The sequence below is a fragment of the Dryobates pubescens genome, chromosome 10 (genome assembly GCF_014839835.1).
Source record: "Dryobates pubescens isolate bDryPub1 chromosome 10, bDryPub1.pri, whole genome shotgun sequence".
Taxonomy (NCBI): domain Eukaryota; kingdom Metazoa; phylum Chordata; class Aves; order Piciformes; family Picidae; genus Dryobates; species Dryobates pubescens.
In genome coordinates, this window is record NC_071621.1 from 32,930,491 (window position 1) to 32,945,405 (window position 14,915).

Here is a 14,915-nt window from a genome sequence, read left to right on the forward strand (position 1 = left end):
TGCAGTTGAAACTGTCACACATATAGTTCTTGGTTTCTACCCCTCTTCCTGGCTTTACACTCACCTTTCCCTTGCTCCTCTGGGTCCCAAGGTTGCTGGTTTATTCTGGTGGTGGTGGGTGTTACAGCAAGTTGTCAGCATCTGGAGTCTTTGATGAAAATTATGATCTAGATCCATATTCATAGTATCATAGTGTCAGTCAGGGTTGGAAGAGACCACAAGGATCATCCGGTTCCAACCCCCCTGCCATGGGCAGGGACACCCCACACTAGATTAGGCTGGCCAGCCTGTTGATACTTTCTTCTTTCCTTACGGTAGGATCCACCTGGAATCATTTTACTGTTTTTGATAAACAACTTTACACCTACCTATCTCTCTTCATAGAACTGTTGAGGTTTGAACAGACTTTTGAGGTCATGAAGTCCAACTGCTCACCTAGAGCTTGCAATGCCATGACTCACAAAGGCACTACCATGAAACAGCATGACTTGCAAAACCACTGCTACTAACCCACACCTTTAACCAACACATCCATGCACCTTTAGTGACTCCACCACCTCCTTGGGCAGCCTGTTCCAATGCTTGATAACCCCTTCTGTGAAGACATTTTTCATCATATCCAATGTGAACCTTCCCTGCCACAACTTGGAGCCTGTTCCTTCTTGTTCTGTCACTTGTTGCATGTGAGAAGAGACTGACCCCCATCTTGCCTTCACTAGTCTGCAATTCCACATTACATCTGATTTTTGCTGTATATGGTTGGTTTTGTGGGGTTTAGATACTATTTCTTTGTACTCTGTGGTACTCCTGAAACCAGCTTTGTGCAGCTCCAGGATTGTGTTTCTTGAACTGACCGTTGGTGATTTGTTGAGAGCCATGGTTTCCAGTGCCAACCCTGTGCCCTATCTCTCCTCATCCTGTGCCTGTAGCCTACTATGCTGCATCCTGTTGCCATTTCTCCAGACCTCTGCTATCATAGCCAGCTTTTGTGTTTCTCTATGCAAAGTCATTACATGAATGGTAAATATCTGCTTCTGTCTAGGATAACTGCTGGTTACTTCCAACTGTGCAAAACTGTGACTGTACCACACACAAACAAAAATAAAGCAGATACAGACACCTGGCCAATCACAGAGATTCTCAACTAAGCCAAGTAAACTAAAGCTGCAGAAAGGCCAAGGAAAGCTCAGAGAATGCAAGAATTAACCACCTCTGTCCTGAGGCCTTGAAAATGTATTATATGAATATATTATATCCTCTTATTTTTTTGTATTTACATATTTCCCTGTACTTCTCTGTTGTCTGCAAAAGGCTGTGTTCAGTTGAAAACAAAAGGCAAATCTAAAGTCCTACCCCAAGGAGCTGAAACCATCTTCTTGAAACCAGGGCAGGATCTAGTTCAGGTTGCCATATGTCCATGTGCAATAGGTGTCTAAAATGTCTCTACCATCAGCAGAGTCAAGACACTCAGCAAGTAAATCAGCTGAACAAAGGAAGTGTTCAATCTAGGAGAGCTGAATTGTCTTCTACACTCCATTGCCTGGGCTTCAATTGACTGAGTGAGAGCATGGGCACCTCTGGTGTCTGCCATTGAGACTGTCCAGACCTCATTGATCCTCTTCGAGTTTGTTTTGCTCATACACTGATTTCTGCTTGAGGAAGCAGAAGTGGCAGGCAGAAGTGTCTGTGTGTGATCTTAGAAGGTCATCCCTCCTTCCAGGTGCATGAGATGAGATATACAGGAAATAATTCAGGTGAGTTTGAAGACATGATGTGCTTCATTTATTGTAAGGTGGAAGAATTTGAAAGAGCTTTGGCTTTGTCCTTACCACCAGGAGGGTGAATGAGTGTGCAGAGTTCTTTGGCAAATCTGGGCCATCCAGAAATCATTGGCTGCTAAGCACTTTGCAAACTGGGCTTTATAGTTAGACAATAAACAGGTCTGAGTTTGTAGGAAAGCCTGGGCCTGGGTATGAGTGCTGAACCTGGGGTCTTTAACTGATGGGCCACACTCTTCAGAGATGTTGAACTCTCTGGAAATTGGGACAAGGTATCACAGTATCACAGTATCACCAAGGTTGGAAGAGACCTCGAGGATCATCGAGTCCAACCTGTCACCACAGACCTCATGACTAGACCATGGCACCAAGTGCCATGTCCAATCTCCTTTTGAACACCTCCAGGGATGGTGACTCCACCACCTCCCTGGGCAGCACATTCCAATGACGAACGACTCGCTCAGTGAAGAACTTTCTCCTCACCTCGAGTCTAAACCTCCCCTGGCACAGCTTGAGACTGTGTCCCCTTGTTCTGGTGCTGGTTGCCCGGGAGAAGAGACCAATCCCTTCCTGGCTACAACCACCTTTCATGTAGTTGTAGAGGGCAATGAGGTCACCCCTGAGCCTTCTCTTCTCCAGGCTAAACAATCCCAGCTCCCTCAGCCTCTCCTCACAGGGCTGTGCTCAAGGCCTCTCCCCAGCCTCATTTCCCTTCTCTGGATACGTTCAAGTGTCTCTCGATGTCCTTCTTAAACTGAGGGGCCCCGAACCGGACACAGGACTCAAGGTGCGGCCAAAGGTAGGTGGGCTCAGTGTTTCTGAAAGCATCTGTGTGGTCTTAGCTTGAGTTTCTGGAAACAAAGCTCATAGATTATTGAACACTTGACATACTTTAGCCTTGGCATTCTGCTAGGGACCAACTGCATGTAGGGGGCTGGGCTGCCAGCTGAATGTAGTTGTTCCCAGTCCTTTTTTGAGCTAAGTCTGGCAGAGCACGCAGCTACGTAGTGTCTGTGGAAGCTTATCAATTCAGTGCACCATGTCAGTTGTGCTAAGTGATGCAGGACTCTCCAGATTGCCTGTATTTATATATTCTTTCCTCCTCCTTTTGAGTTTTCTGAGGCTGGAACAAGTATGACGAGTAAATCATTGATGAGTAAATTGCTGGTAATTTTATTTCCTGTGGGTGTTTGTGTTACTGAGGGGTGAGGGGGGGTGTGTGGTGTGTTTCTGAAAGGAAATCAGGATGTTAATATGTGTTAGGTTCTAACTAAGGTGGGTTTTGGAAATACAAATGTAGGTAGGAATATAAGGGAGAATTGAGACAGCACATGAACTGTGGGAAGCATACATATTTTTAGTGAAACTATACATAACTGGTGCTTGGTGTGTAACTAAAAACTAAGGCTCTGGCAGAACAGAAATAGCAGAAGAGAAGTTATTTCTGCCTCTTGATCCAGTTCTCCTCTCTGTCCTAAGGTGAATACTTAGTAATGTAGGTATTATTTCTGTTTCTCTTCTTGGTCAAGTTAATAGGTTGTGCCCCTGTACTCAGCACTGGTTAGGCCACACCTTGAGTCCAGTGTCCAGTTCTGGGCCCCTCAGTTTAGGAAAGATGTTGAGGTGGTGGAACGTGTCCAGAGAAGGGCAACGAGGCTGGGGAGAAGTCTCAAGCACAAGCCCTATGAGGAGAGGCTGAGGGAGCTGGGGTTGCTTAGAGCCTAGAGAAGAGGAGGCTCAGGGGAGACCTTCTTGCTGTCTACAACTACCTGAAAGGAGGTTGTAGCCAGGACGGGGTTGGTCTCTTCTCCCAGGCAACCAACACCAGAACAAGAGGACACAGTCTCCAGCTGCACCAGGGGAGGTTTAGGCTGGATGTTCAGAAGAAGTTCTTCCCAGAAAGAGAGATTGGCCACTGGAATGTGCTGCCCAGGGAGTGGGCACCAGGGTGGAGTCACCATCACTGGAGGTGTTCAGGACGAGACTGGATGGGGTGCTTGGTGCCATGGTTTAGTTGATTAGATGGTGTTGGGTGATAGGTTGGACTCGATGATCTCGAAGGTCTTTCTGTACCTGGTTGATTCTATTCTATTCTAATTCTCTTTTCTTCTGCTCTGTGGTAGTTGCTGTTCTTCCTGTTTTGGCCCTTCTGGCTTGTTTGGCCTATCAGAGCATGAGACTGTGCGCTGCTCGCTGTTAGCAATTACGTGCTGCCTCTTGGTTTGTCCTTGGGTGTTGGCCTTCTATTCTCGGAATCTTGCAAATCTGTCAAACAATCAGCCTATTGTTTAGCAAGTGCTCTGCACACTCTGTAGGCCTTTTGTCATTTCTGTTTAAAAAAGAAAATAATGAAAGAATGACTAACGGAGCACGATCGGTGCTGGTGACACTGTAGTCCATTGTGTAACTACTGAGAGCAGAGTTTGCATTCCTAGAAAAGCTTGTTCACGGTCAAAATATAGGACATTCTCTCCATGGCTCATGGGAAAACATGTACTACATATTCAGCTCAGGATGCTACTCAGAAGGATCAACTTTTTAAACATGACATTTTCCTCCCTTGGAACATTGAAGTCGGGCTGAGACCCGGCGGTGCTTGGCAACAGAAGTGAATCCTTTTCATTCAGGCAAGTGGTGTGGGGGGCTATTTTAGGTCTGTTGCACACATGCACAATGATTTGTTTGCTGAAATGGCTTCTTTTTAAAGATGTTGTTAAGCTCTGACATTGCCAGCCCTTTTGAATGGAGAGGATACACGATTATATTATACAACTGTCTGCTGCCTCTGAATGCCAGAGGAAGCCTGGCAGTTGGTGCTTTTCTTTCCTTCAAAAGCATATTTGTTTATGGTTGGCTTTATTGTTGGTGGGTTTGTGATTTCTTTTTTTTTCCTTTCCTTTCCCTTCTGAGATTGTTACAGGTCAAGCAGAGGTGAAAGTAAGCTCTTCAGATGTTTAGTGAAATTGTGAGTTGGTGTGCTTCTGAAATGTAGTAATTGTCTGGGGTGTGTGTGGATAGAAAGGATACTGAGTGTTTGGAGTGGGTAAGGGTGCATCTCTGTGTTACAGGGAGTTTCCTTTGGTACATGTTGTCTAAGTAGAATAAGCATGTTTTGATTTTCTGTTTCACTCTGAAGAATTAAGATTGACTCACTTCTTGCTGGAGGTACTACTCCTTTGTCTGTCAATGCAAGCTGTTTGAGAGAGAGGTTGCTGTTGTTACGGGCATGCGCAGTGCCAAGCACCGTGGGATTCGTGCCTTGGGAGAGATGGTGTTAAGCTTCTAAAACTTAATTTACAGCAGCAGAGCCTCTTAAAGCCCTGTGGTGGAGTGGAAGCCAGCACAGAGTGCCCAGCTCCTGCTGCAGGACCCTGGTTCAGTCAGATACCAGCCGTGCTTTCAAGTGCTTACCTGAAGAGAGATGTACAAGGACTTCTGAGTACCCTCAGAAGTATATGTATACAGATAAGGAGTATGGGGACCACTTATCCTTAGCACTGATCCACAGAGAGCTGCTGTAAATGGGAGATCCCGATGTGGGCAGCTAGGACAAAGTCATATTCATGGGGAACAAACACTGGTTTGTCTCCCTTTGCTCTGATGTGGCCCAAAAGGTTTTTCAGCATTTCTTTTTCCTTCTCTGAAAGAGACAGAAACGTTGAAAGTATTGAGGAGGGAGAGTTGTCAGCTTGAATTTGGAAAGTGAGTGAGGAATGCTTAATGAGGCACTTAGTGCCATGGTTTAGTTGTTTAGATAGTGTTGGATGATAGGTTGGACTCAATCATCTCAGAGGTCTTTTCCAACCTGGTTAATTCTATTCTATTCTATTCTTATTCTTATTCTTATTCTTATTCTTATTCTTATTCTTATTCTTATTCTTATTCTTATTCTTATTGTTACCTCTGTGTCATTAGAATAGAATAGACCAGGTTGGAAGAGACCTTTGAGATCATTGCATCCAACCTATCAACCCATCCAACCCACCTAAACAACTAACCCATGGCACCAAGCATCCTATCAAGTCTCCTCCTGAACACCTCCACTGAATTATTGAAATTGAAATGATTGAAATGATGAAATTACACTTTGAAGAGAGGGGTCCAAGTACTGCAGGTGCTTGTGGTCATGGCTCTGCTGTGAGTCTGAACCAAGTGGCTCCTGCTCTTTTGACATCTGAGGTTTGTGAATGAAATTGTACTTTCCACTAGTCATCATTAAATTATGGTTTTCACCTTGATTCATTTTAGGCATGTACATAATGAGAAACTTCTTTTGAAAAACCAAACAAGTACAAACAAAGAAAAAAGTGAGAGGAAAGGGAAAATTGCCCTCTGCAGTGTTTTTCTCATGTGTGACCTCTGTGGCTGAGTATTGCTCAGCAGCGTGTTTTATCGCCTGTTTTCTGTGTCAGTTCAGTGCTTGCTGAAACAAACCATTCCAGTCTGATGCAGGAGGAATGGTGTGAGCAGCCCCTGCCAGTCACTGTCTGAGTCATTGGCACACCTCTGCAAGCAATGCAGCAGCTACTTCTTGTACTGGCAGCAAAGGAGTATCCATAAAGAAGGTGCTGGAGAGCTGACTTGACCGTCACTGACTGCAGTTTGGTTGTGCAATTTTTAAGAGTGAACCAGGCTAGTACTTGAAGTTGTTGGTACCAAATAAAAAAGATAAAAACAAGGTGGGGGGAAAGGAAAAAAAAAAAAAAGGCATGTTTTCCAGAGGTGTTTTTCTTCCTCTTTCCCATCAGGGCTTTTTGCAGAGTTCTGGGTGTTAAACTCAGACATAGGTTCCCAGTCATGGATCTTCTTGGGTTTTTTCTTCCCTCTTTTATTCTCTTCCCTTCTGTTTATTTATTATTTTGAGCAAGACAGAGGTTTCTGTCTCTACTTTCAAAGTGGGAACAAGTGTCTTCAGAAAGGAGCAGTAGTTTCTCAGGGAGTTGCTACCCTGGGCTGGGTTGAAAGATCATCTATCCAAGCTCCTCTGCCGTGGTCAGGCACATTTTTCGCTAGATCAGGTTGCTCAAATCCCCATTCAGCCTGTCCTTGAACAATTCCAGTATTGAGGCATCCTGTTCTACTGTCTCACCACCCTCATTGTAGCCAGTCACTCTCTGCATAGGATACTGTGTCCACTTCGGGGCCCCTCAATCTAAGAAGGACATTGAGACACTTGAACGTGTCCAGAGAAGGGCAACGAGACTGGGGAGAGGCCTGGAGCACAGCCCTGTGAGGAGAGGCTGAGGGAGCTGGGGTTGCTTAGCCTGGAGAAGAGGAGGCTCAGGGGAGACCTCCTTGCTCTCTACAACTACCTGAAGGGAGGTTGTAGCCAGGTGGGGGTTGGTCTCTTCTCCCAGGCAACCAGCACCAGAACAAGAGGGCACCATCTCAAGCTGTGTCAGGGGAAGTTTAGGCTGGAGGTGAGGAGAAAGTTCTTCCCAGAAAGATAAATTGGCTATTGGAATGTGCTGCCCAGGGAGGTGGTGGAGTCGCCATCCCTAGAGGTGTTCAAAAAGGGATTGGATGTGGCAGTTGAAGCCATGGTTTAGTTAGTCCTGAGGTGTTGGGTAATAGGTTGGACTTGATCTCTGAGGTCTTTTCCAACCTTATTGCTTCTATGATTGTTTCTTTTCTTTAGGAAGGCCTATGTGTGTACACTTTTTTATGTTCTGTCTGAACTGGAAGAGGCACACCACCTTTAAGATGCTTGCTTGGAAATGACCCTTCTCAGCAATTACAAGCTGGGATGATTTAGGCAGCCCATCCATTAAAGTAATCTTTGTCTCATGTTTTGCCAGAAGTTGTGAAGTTTTATGTGATACATAAAAGTGGTTGTCATGACTTTATTCTGGGATCACAGGGCCTAAGAGAAGAGGTTGTATGGACTGAAGTTCACAGAAAGGATTTCATAGAGATCTAGGAGTTTTCCTTCCTGTGGAGGGTGGGGGAAGGGAAGGAGAATATCCTTTTATTGATGTACAAAGGACGTTGTATTAAATTTTTTATCACAGTGTTAAGGATACAGAGAACAGAGTCCTGCATAAATGGTGCATCTGTTTGCATCAGATTAATGCTGTGGAGTTTCACTATTTGATTTGGGCACTTCTGGGCTTATCTACACCTAACCTGAGTTCGCTGTATTGTGCTTGGACCCTCATGAGGTCAAACTGCCCCCTTTAAGAGCCATATCTGTGCTTTCTCCTTCCTGGGAAAGCTGTTTCTTATCTGCTTGAGAAAAGTGACTACATCTCAACTGGAACATCCTCTATTAGAAGTTCTGTGTCCAGCAGGAGCAGGGAGGGGATTTGCCCCTGGGGCTCAGCTCTGGGGAGGCCACACCTCGAGTGGTGTGTCCAGTTTTGGGCACCTCAAGGTGGGAGAGATGTGGAGGTGCTGGAGCCAGTGCAGAGGAGGGCAAGGAAGCTGTGAAGAGCCTGGAGAATGAATCTGATGAAGAGCAACTGAAGGAGCTGGGGATGGTTGGTTTGAAGCAGGGGAGCCTTAGGGGAGGCCTCATGGCTCTCTATAGCTACCTGAAAGGACGTTGTGGAGAGATTGGTGCCTGTTTCTTTTCACAGGTAGTTAGTGATAGAACAAGAGGGAACAGTCTCAAGCTGCAGCTGGGTAGGTTTAGACTGGATAGTAGGAAGAATTTTTTCCCAGCAAGAGTGGTCAGGCCTTGGAATGTACTGCCCAGGGAGGTGGTGGAGTTCCCCAAGGCTGGATGTGTTTCGAGGTAGTTTGGATGCGGTGCTTGGGGCTCTGGTTTAGGGGTGATCCTTGTAGAGTAGGGTTCTGGGTTGGACTTGGTGATCCTGAGGGTCTTTTCCAACCTGAATGTTTTCTGAATGTATTCTGTGATTCAAATTCTTCCTGTAACAGTTGGCAAAACAAATGGCAACTACAAGTGTTTGTTTCTTTTCCTTGGCTTTCTCATACACTGTGTTTTTTGTACTGCAGGGGTCCAAAGGTGGAGATTGTCTCAGGTGGCTTTGGCAGAGGCCATTTAATTGCACTCTTTGGAGTAGCTGAAGATTTTTATCACTGCTTTCCCCCACACCATCATATTTTAACAGGATAGGTTTGCATGTCTCAGACACCTCTGTTGCATCTTTGTTGACAGTTTAGGCTAAGTGCAGTGGCATACCTTCAGTTCTGCAGTAATACCTTTCAGTTGCCTGAACAAGAATCAGTGGAGGGCATCTGAGTTATGTTTGAAAACCATCTGGCATATTGTGGGATAGTCCTAATAATAACAATGAACACTTTATCAGGAGTTGAGTCACTGTGCTTGGTTTTCATTGTAGTTCTCTTATTAGTTGCATATATGTATTCCATATAGCCAAGGGGTTAATAATGTACAAGATCACTGTGCCAACAGCCCTAATTTGGACTCATTTATCATTCAGAATCTGGCCATAAGAAACACGTTTAAACAATAAAAGTAATCATTAAGATGAAAGGCACAGATCAGTGTTAATTGCATCCTAAACCCCACTCCTGCTCCTGAATAGGAGGAGAGGAAGGAGAGTAGAAATGAGGATGACAGTCACAGGAATGATGTGCTTTCTTTGAAGGTGCTTTTGAACTGTTGTAGGGGTCTATTTTAGTGCTTAGCAGTGACATCCATCAGCAAGGACAGTGTAAAGCTGCCTGAGCCTGAAGCATGGGAAGAGAAATGCTCCAGGAGGCCCTTGGTCTTCACAGGTTCCTCACAGGAATATCTGCACTCACTTTCTTTCCTGTAGGAAAAGATCAAAGTATTTTGTGAACCTTGAGTATATGTTGTTTCCTAGAACCTTTAATGAGGTTCAGAGATAATATCATTATATTACATGTTTATTAAGTTGCATTGAATCAGACTTTCAGCTAGCAGTGGCTGACATAGCTCCAGTGATTTTTTTTAACCCTTGCTGAAATCTGGCAAAACCTACCTGTGTTCTGAAGTGTTTGTCAGGTGCCCCTGAACACCACGGTTAGGTCTCACTGTTGTGACTCTGCCATCCTCAGGTTTGCTCTGTGTTGTCTTACTGAAACAGCTGTTGGGGCTATGTCCTCAGGATTTTAGGCTGATACCAGAAGTTACCCCATCATGCTGCCTAAAGTATTGTATGAGACAGCTTTAACTACATTGGCAAAAACTGGGATAATGTGCAGAAGCTATGACAGAAGACCAAGAGGGTGCAGAAGGGCTGGTGGCAAAGAGTGGAAGGAGCTCAAATCTCCTCATTGAGTTTCCATGTCGACCCTAGGAAGCTGTTCTGCTCTCCCCCACCCAAAAGCATATGAAATCATAATGGTTTGAGGATCTTTCCCTTTGCATTGGCAGCAGAGGAAAGCTCAAGATGAGTAAACTACTGAAGGTAATAAACTTCTCATATGCGTGCAGGGACATTAGGTTAATTAGTTTGCTAAGCAGCGGAACTGGAGCTGTGCAACTGCCTGGCAACGATAAGAGGAGGGAGGTGCTAGGCAGTGGCACTTCAGTTGTCTGCTCCTCCGTTCCATCTCAGCTCCCTGTTCGTGATGGATGAAGAGAGCAGAGGCAGTGAGCCGAGCACACACAACCTGTGCACACTGCGCGGAGCTGCGGAATCCAGGCAGCTTTGTTTGCCGTGTGTGCAGGCGGCGCTGCCCCTCCTGGTGCTCCTGCTGGAGGGAGGCTTCACCAGCGGCTTCTGTAGGGCAGAGCAACATGGATGCAGGGAGCTTCTGAAAATTCACTTCTAAAATGCAAATATTTTCCTTCATTAGAACCCATTTGAAGCCAAATATGATCAAGAAACACAACACTTTCACAGCCCAGACATACTATGAGTATAATTCTCTTTTGTTTCTCCTGTGTAAGGAGTTTGTCCATTAGTCTGCTGAAAAAAATCTTTGGTCTACGGTGATTAATCAGATAATTTCTGCTTGTGTCTTAGGTAGGTGCTGGAATGTGTCAGGGCAGGGAAGTGTAAGTAGAAAAACTGGTGAAATTGTGATCATTTTGTTAGCACTCTTCCCCTCTGGGAGCTGTTAAAAACAGGTTAGACAGACGGGTCTTGAAAGTTGTTTGGGTGTAGTTTGTCATAGCTTGGGGGCAGAGAGACTAGCATACTCCATTAAAATTTCCAGCCTTCCCAGCTTCCCTTTCTGTGACTAAAGGATGTGAAATTCCTGATGCAGACTCTTGTGCTAATAGATTACTGTGCTCAGTGATTTAGAGATGGTCTCTTGGACAGCGTCGTGGTGCGCGCGGGCCAGGTTTAGCTGCTGGTGTGTCCCTTGTTTAGGTGTTTACTCCTCAGCAGAGTTGTAGCCCTGTAAAATGGATTTAAACACGCAAAATTCTGAGCTCTTTCAAGGGAGGGAGTTAGAAGGCATGGCTTCTGGAGGCTTACTCTGAGCCTCTGGCTCCCCCGGCTGGAGTCGGCGTTGGGAGAAGGTGGCAACGCTGGAGGGACAGGAGTGCGAGTTACCACCCAGCAGTAAAGGCTTCTGTAGTATCTGCTTGCTTGGTGTGGATAACTTTAAGTACCATCTTTCTGTGGGTGGTTATACAATAAACTGGGCTGCTTTGTGGAACAATTAATTTGTGAGTTGTTATTTTTCCCCCTTCCCCAACTCCTCCCTTACAAAAAAAATCAGATTAAATCAACAGCTGCAAATGTGAGGGTGAAGGCTTGGAAGGTGAGGGCTGACTGTGCAGAAACCAGGCTGAAAGGAGTTTCAAGGAAACACATCCAGGGGTCTTAGCTCATTTAAGTAGTGTAATGTAAAAATGTGGCTTAGTGTTAAGCCTAATTTAGCGTGCCTGCAGGCTGCTGCTTGCAGAAGTGCTCTCAGCCTTCCCCATCATCTCCAGATACAAACTCCCTCCCTCTCCCTGTGCTGCATCTGATGATTATACAGCCATGTAATGAATCCAGTCATCCCTGTTATCCAACAGAAGGCTCACTTCATGTTTATTAATAGTTTACTGCCCCAGCAGATCAGCAAATTGAACCGTGCATCCCATGATGCTCGTCCAGCACTGTGGAGATGGCAGCAGAGTGCAGCCCAGGCTGAGAAGAGGAAGAGAGGGGAATGTGAGCAGCCCATTCAGCAGCAGCATACACTTTATACCAGTTTTGTTGCAATGTGAAACTATACCCAAATTCAGTCTATGTCTGATGCCCTTTGATCTCTATGAGCAGGAGGCCTTACAGATTCAGTTCTTTGGATTTTAGGGCAGGATTATTTTCTGCCTGGGATGGAGATTCTGGGGCTGCTGCAGTGTTAGCAGCACTGTGTGCACAAGTGTCACTGTCTTTCCAAACCCACATGACTCTACCTGGCAGTGCTGTTAGAGTTGAGCAAGTGAGAAGCTAAGTGATTAGCTGTTGAACTGTGTGCAACAGAAGCATTCAGTGGGTTTGTGCTATTCACTTGGCACACCAGTATCTTTTAGTTTAAATGATTTTTTTACTGTTCCCTAAGGTTCCACATCTCAGGTTCTAATAGGTAGCCACCAGTGCTCCTTGGAGAGAAAGGACTAATTCCCAGCAAGAACTCAATTTTGCTATAGCACTTCATGTTTTTAACACTGCCTGTGCAGTACTTTGCCAAACTCTGAAGAATAGAAATAGAAATGGAACATTTTGGCCTTTCAGTGGCTGTTTACCGGCAGCACTACAGTTTTCAGACAATTAACAGATCTCCAGGCCCTTTGGAAGCTCAGGCACAGCAGTTTCTAGGTTGTCACAAGTCTAATTAATACAAGTAGAATAGAATAGAATAGAATAAACCAGTATCACAGAACCACAGAATCACCCAGGTTGGAAGAGACCTCAGACATCATCAAGTCCAACCTGTCACCACAGACTAAACCATGGCACCAAGTGCCACGTCCAGTCCCCTCTTGAACACCTCCAGGGATGGAGACTCCACCACCTCCCTGGGCAGCACATCCCAATGGTAAACGACTCTCTCAGTGAAGAACTTTCTCCTCACCTCGAGCCTAAACCTTCCCTGGCACAGCCTGAGACTGTGTCCTCTTGTGCTGGTTGCCTCGGGGAAGAGGCCAACTCCCTCCTGGCTACAACCTCCCTTCAGGTAGTTGTAGACAGCAATAAGGTCTCCCTTCTCTTCTCCAGGCTAAGCAACCCCAGCTCCCTCAGCCTCTCCTCACAGGGCTGTGCTCAAGGCCTCTCCCCAGCCTCGTTGCTCTTCTCTGGACACGTTCAAGAGTCTCAATGTCCTTCTTAAACTGAGGGGCCCAGAACTGGGCACAGGACTCAAGGTGTGGCCTAACCAGTGCTGAGTACAGTGGCACAATGACTTCCCTGCTCCTGCTGGCCACACTATTCTTGATGCAGGCCAGGATGCCATTGGCCTTCTTGGCCACCTGGGCACACTGCTGGCTCATGTTTAGGCAGCTGTCAATCAGCACCCCCAGGTCCCTCTCTGTTTGGGAGCTCTCCAGCCACTCTGACCCCAGCCTGTAGCTCTACATGGGGTTGTTGTGGCCAAAGTGCAGCACCTGGCACTTGGACTTGTTAAATGCCATCCTGTTGGACACTGCCCATCTGTCCAGTCGGTCGAGGTCCCTCTGCAGAGCCCTTCTTTCCTCTAACTGACCAACATCTGCTCCCAACTTGGTGTCATCTGCCAATTTGCTGATGACTGACTCAATCCCCTCATCCAGATCATCAATGAAGATATTAAAGAGGATGGGGCCCAGCACTGATCCTTGGGGATCACCGCTAGTGACTCTAACAGTAGTAGTAGTAACAGTAATACTCCTGCTGGTGTTCTGCTTTGGCCAATGCTAGGTTTGCAAGACTGATAGCTGATCCTTAAGAGTGTCCTTACACTCACATAAAACCTTTCTGGGGTTGCTAAGAGTGTGGGAATTAATTGCCCCAGGTAGCGTTTACTGCTGTACTAGGGCTTCAGGGAGTGACACTGTACCAGGGAGGAACTTCCTTTACAGTCATCTAGGGTTTTAAGAGCATTAGCAAATGCTAATTTTAAGCAATGATGGTTGTAGGAGAGGGTTGCAGCATAAAACCACTACAAAATAAGCTTATTTTGATTGCTTACAGCTGTACTAGAGAAACGGTATCGAGAAGTAAAAGAACTCTTTGGGTTTGCTCTTGAGCAAATTGCCCTTTATATCACCAGAGAGGTATGCTGAGAGAGCCTCTTTCATTCTCCTGAGGGTTGTACCTCTACCTGAAGGAGGAAGGGTTTGTGTGATGGGAAGAGTTTTTATTCTGAGTTTCTTCCACCGTTGTAAAGCTGTGGTTGGAGCTGTGCTGGCGTGCGTTCAGGACTCTGTCTGTTTTCATCCCCTTGCAGCACGCTAATATCTCCCATCTGAAAGCCTGAAATGGAGGCCCTTAGTTTTTGTGATGTAGGATTTAACCAAGTGTGTGATCATGATAATGCAGGCTCAGTGTGAGCTGAGATTTGGTACTGAATTGCGTGTGCTTGGGTAATCCATGGCAACGGCGAGTACACCGGCTTGTTTTAAGCCACTGCTGAGGGCTGAATAGCTGAGAATGGCAAGGGTGGAAAGAGTGAACAATGTCTAACAGGACTGTATCAGGAGAGGGGCTGTACTTGCTGGCTTTTGAGCATGGCTTTGACAGACTGGCATTTCTCTTTTTAGTGCTTCCACGTCTCAGTCGGACCATTCTACTCACACCAAATCTGTGTCTGCTGTGTCATCTGACTCGGTCTCCACCTCAGCAGACAACTTCTCTCCAGATTTAAGGGTATGTATGTTTTGTCTTGAAATATACACACACACACACATACACACACACACACACACACACACACATATATATATATATATACATATAGTCACCTCCCTCAGAGGGCATTTCTTGCTCCTGTGAGTTTGGATATGGTAAAATGGTGCCAGCTTTCAGGTGAATGCCAGATTTTGTGTACCCAGAGCATGAAAGGACTCAAACAGGTAAGACTGAAGTTTAATCTGTACCATATTATTTCCTTTTTTATAAAGCTGTTTAGTCTTCAAAAAGCTAACTCTGCAACCCACACATGGGGATGAATTTTCAAAGGATCCCCATTTTTCTTAAAGTGCTTTAGACTAGACTAGACTAGAATTTACCAGGTTGGAAGAGACCTTTGAGATCATCAAAT

General features: G+C 45.7%; 1 protein-coding gene across 1 annotated transcript in view; it reads left to right on the forward strand.

The window, feature by feature from the left end:
- Positions 1–14,915, forward strand: part of MTMR2 (myotubularin related protein 2) — a 79,822-nt gene that overhangs the window by 9,714 nt on the left and 55,193 nt on the right. The window contains exon 2 of the mRNA XM_054164539.1: positions 14,416–14,521. Within this exon, the coding sequence (XP_054020514.1) occupies positions 14,416–14,521 (106 nt within the window). The remainder of the gene's footprint in view (positions 1–14,415; positions 14,522–14,915) is intronic.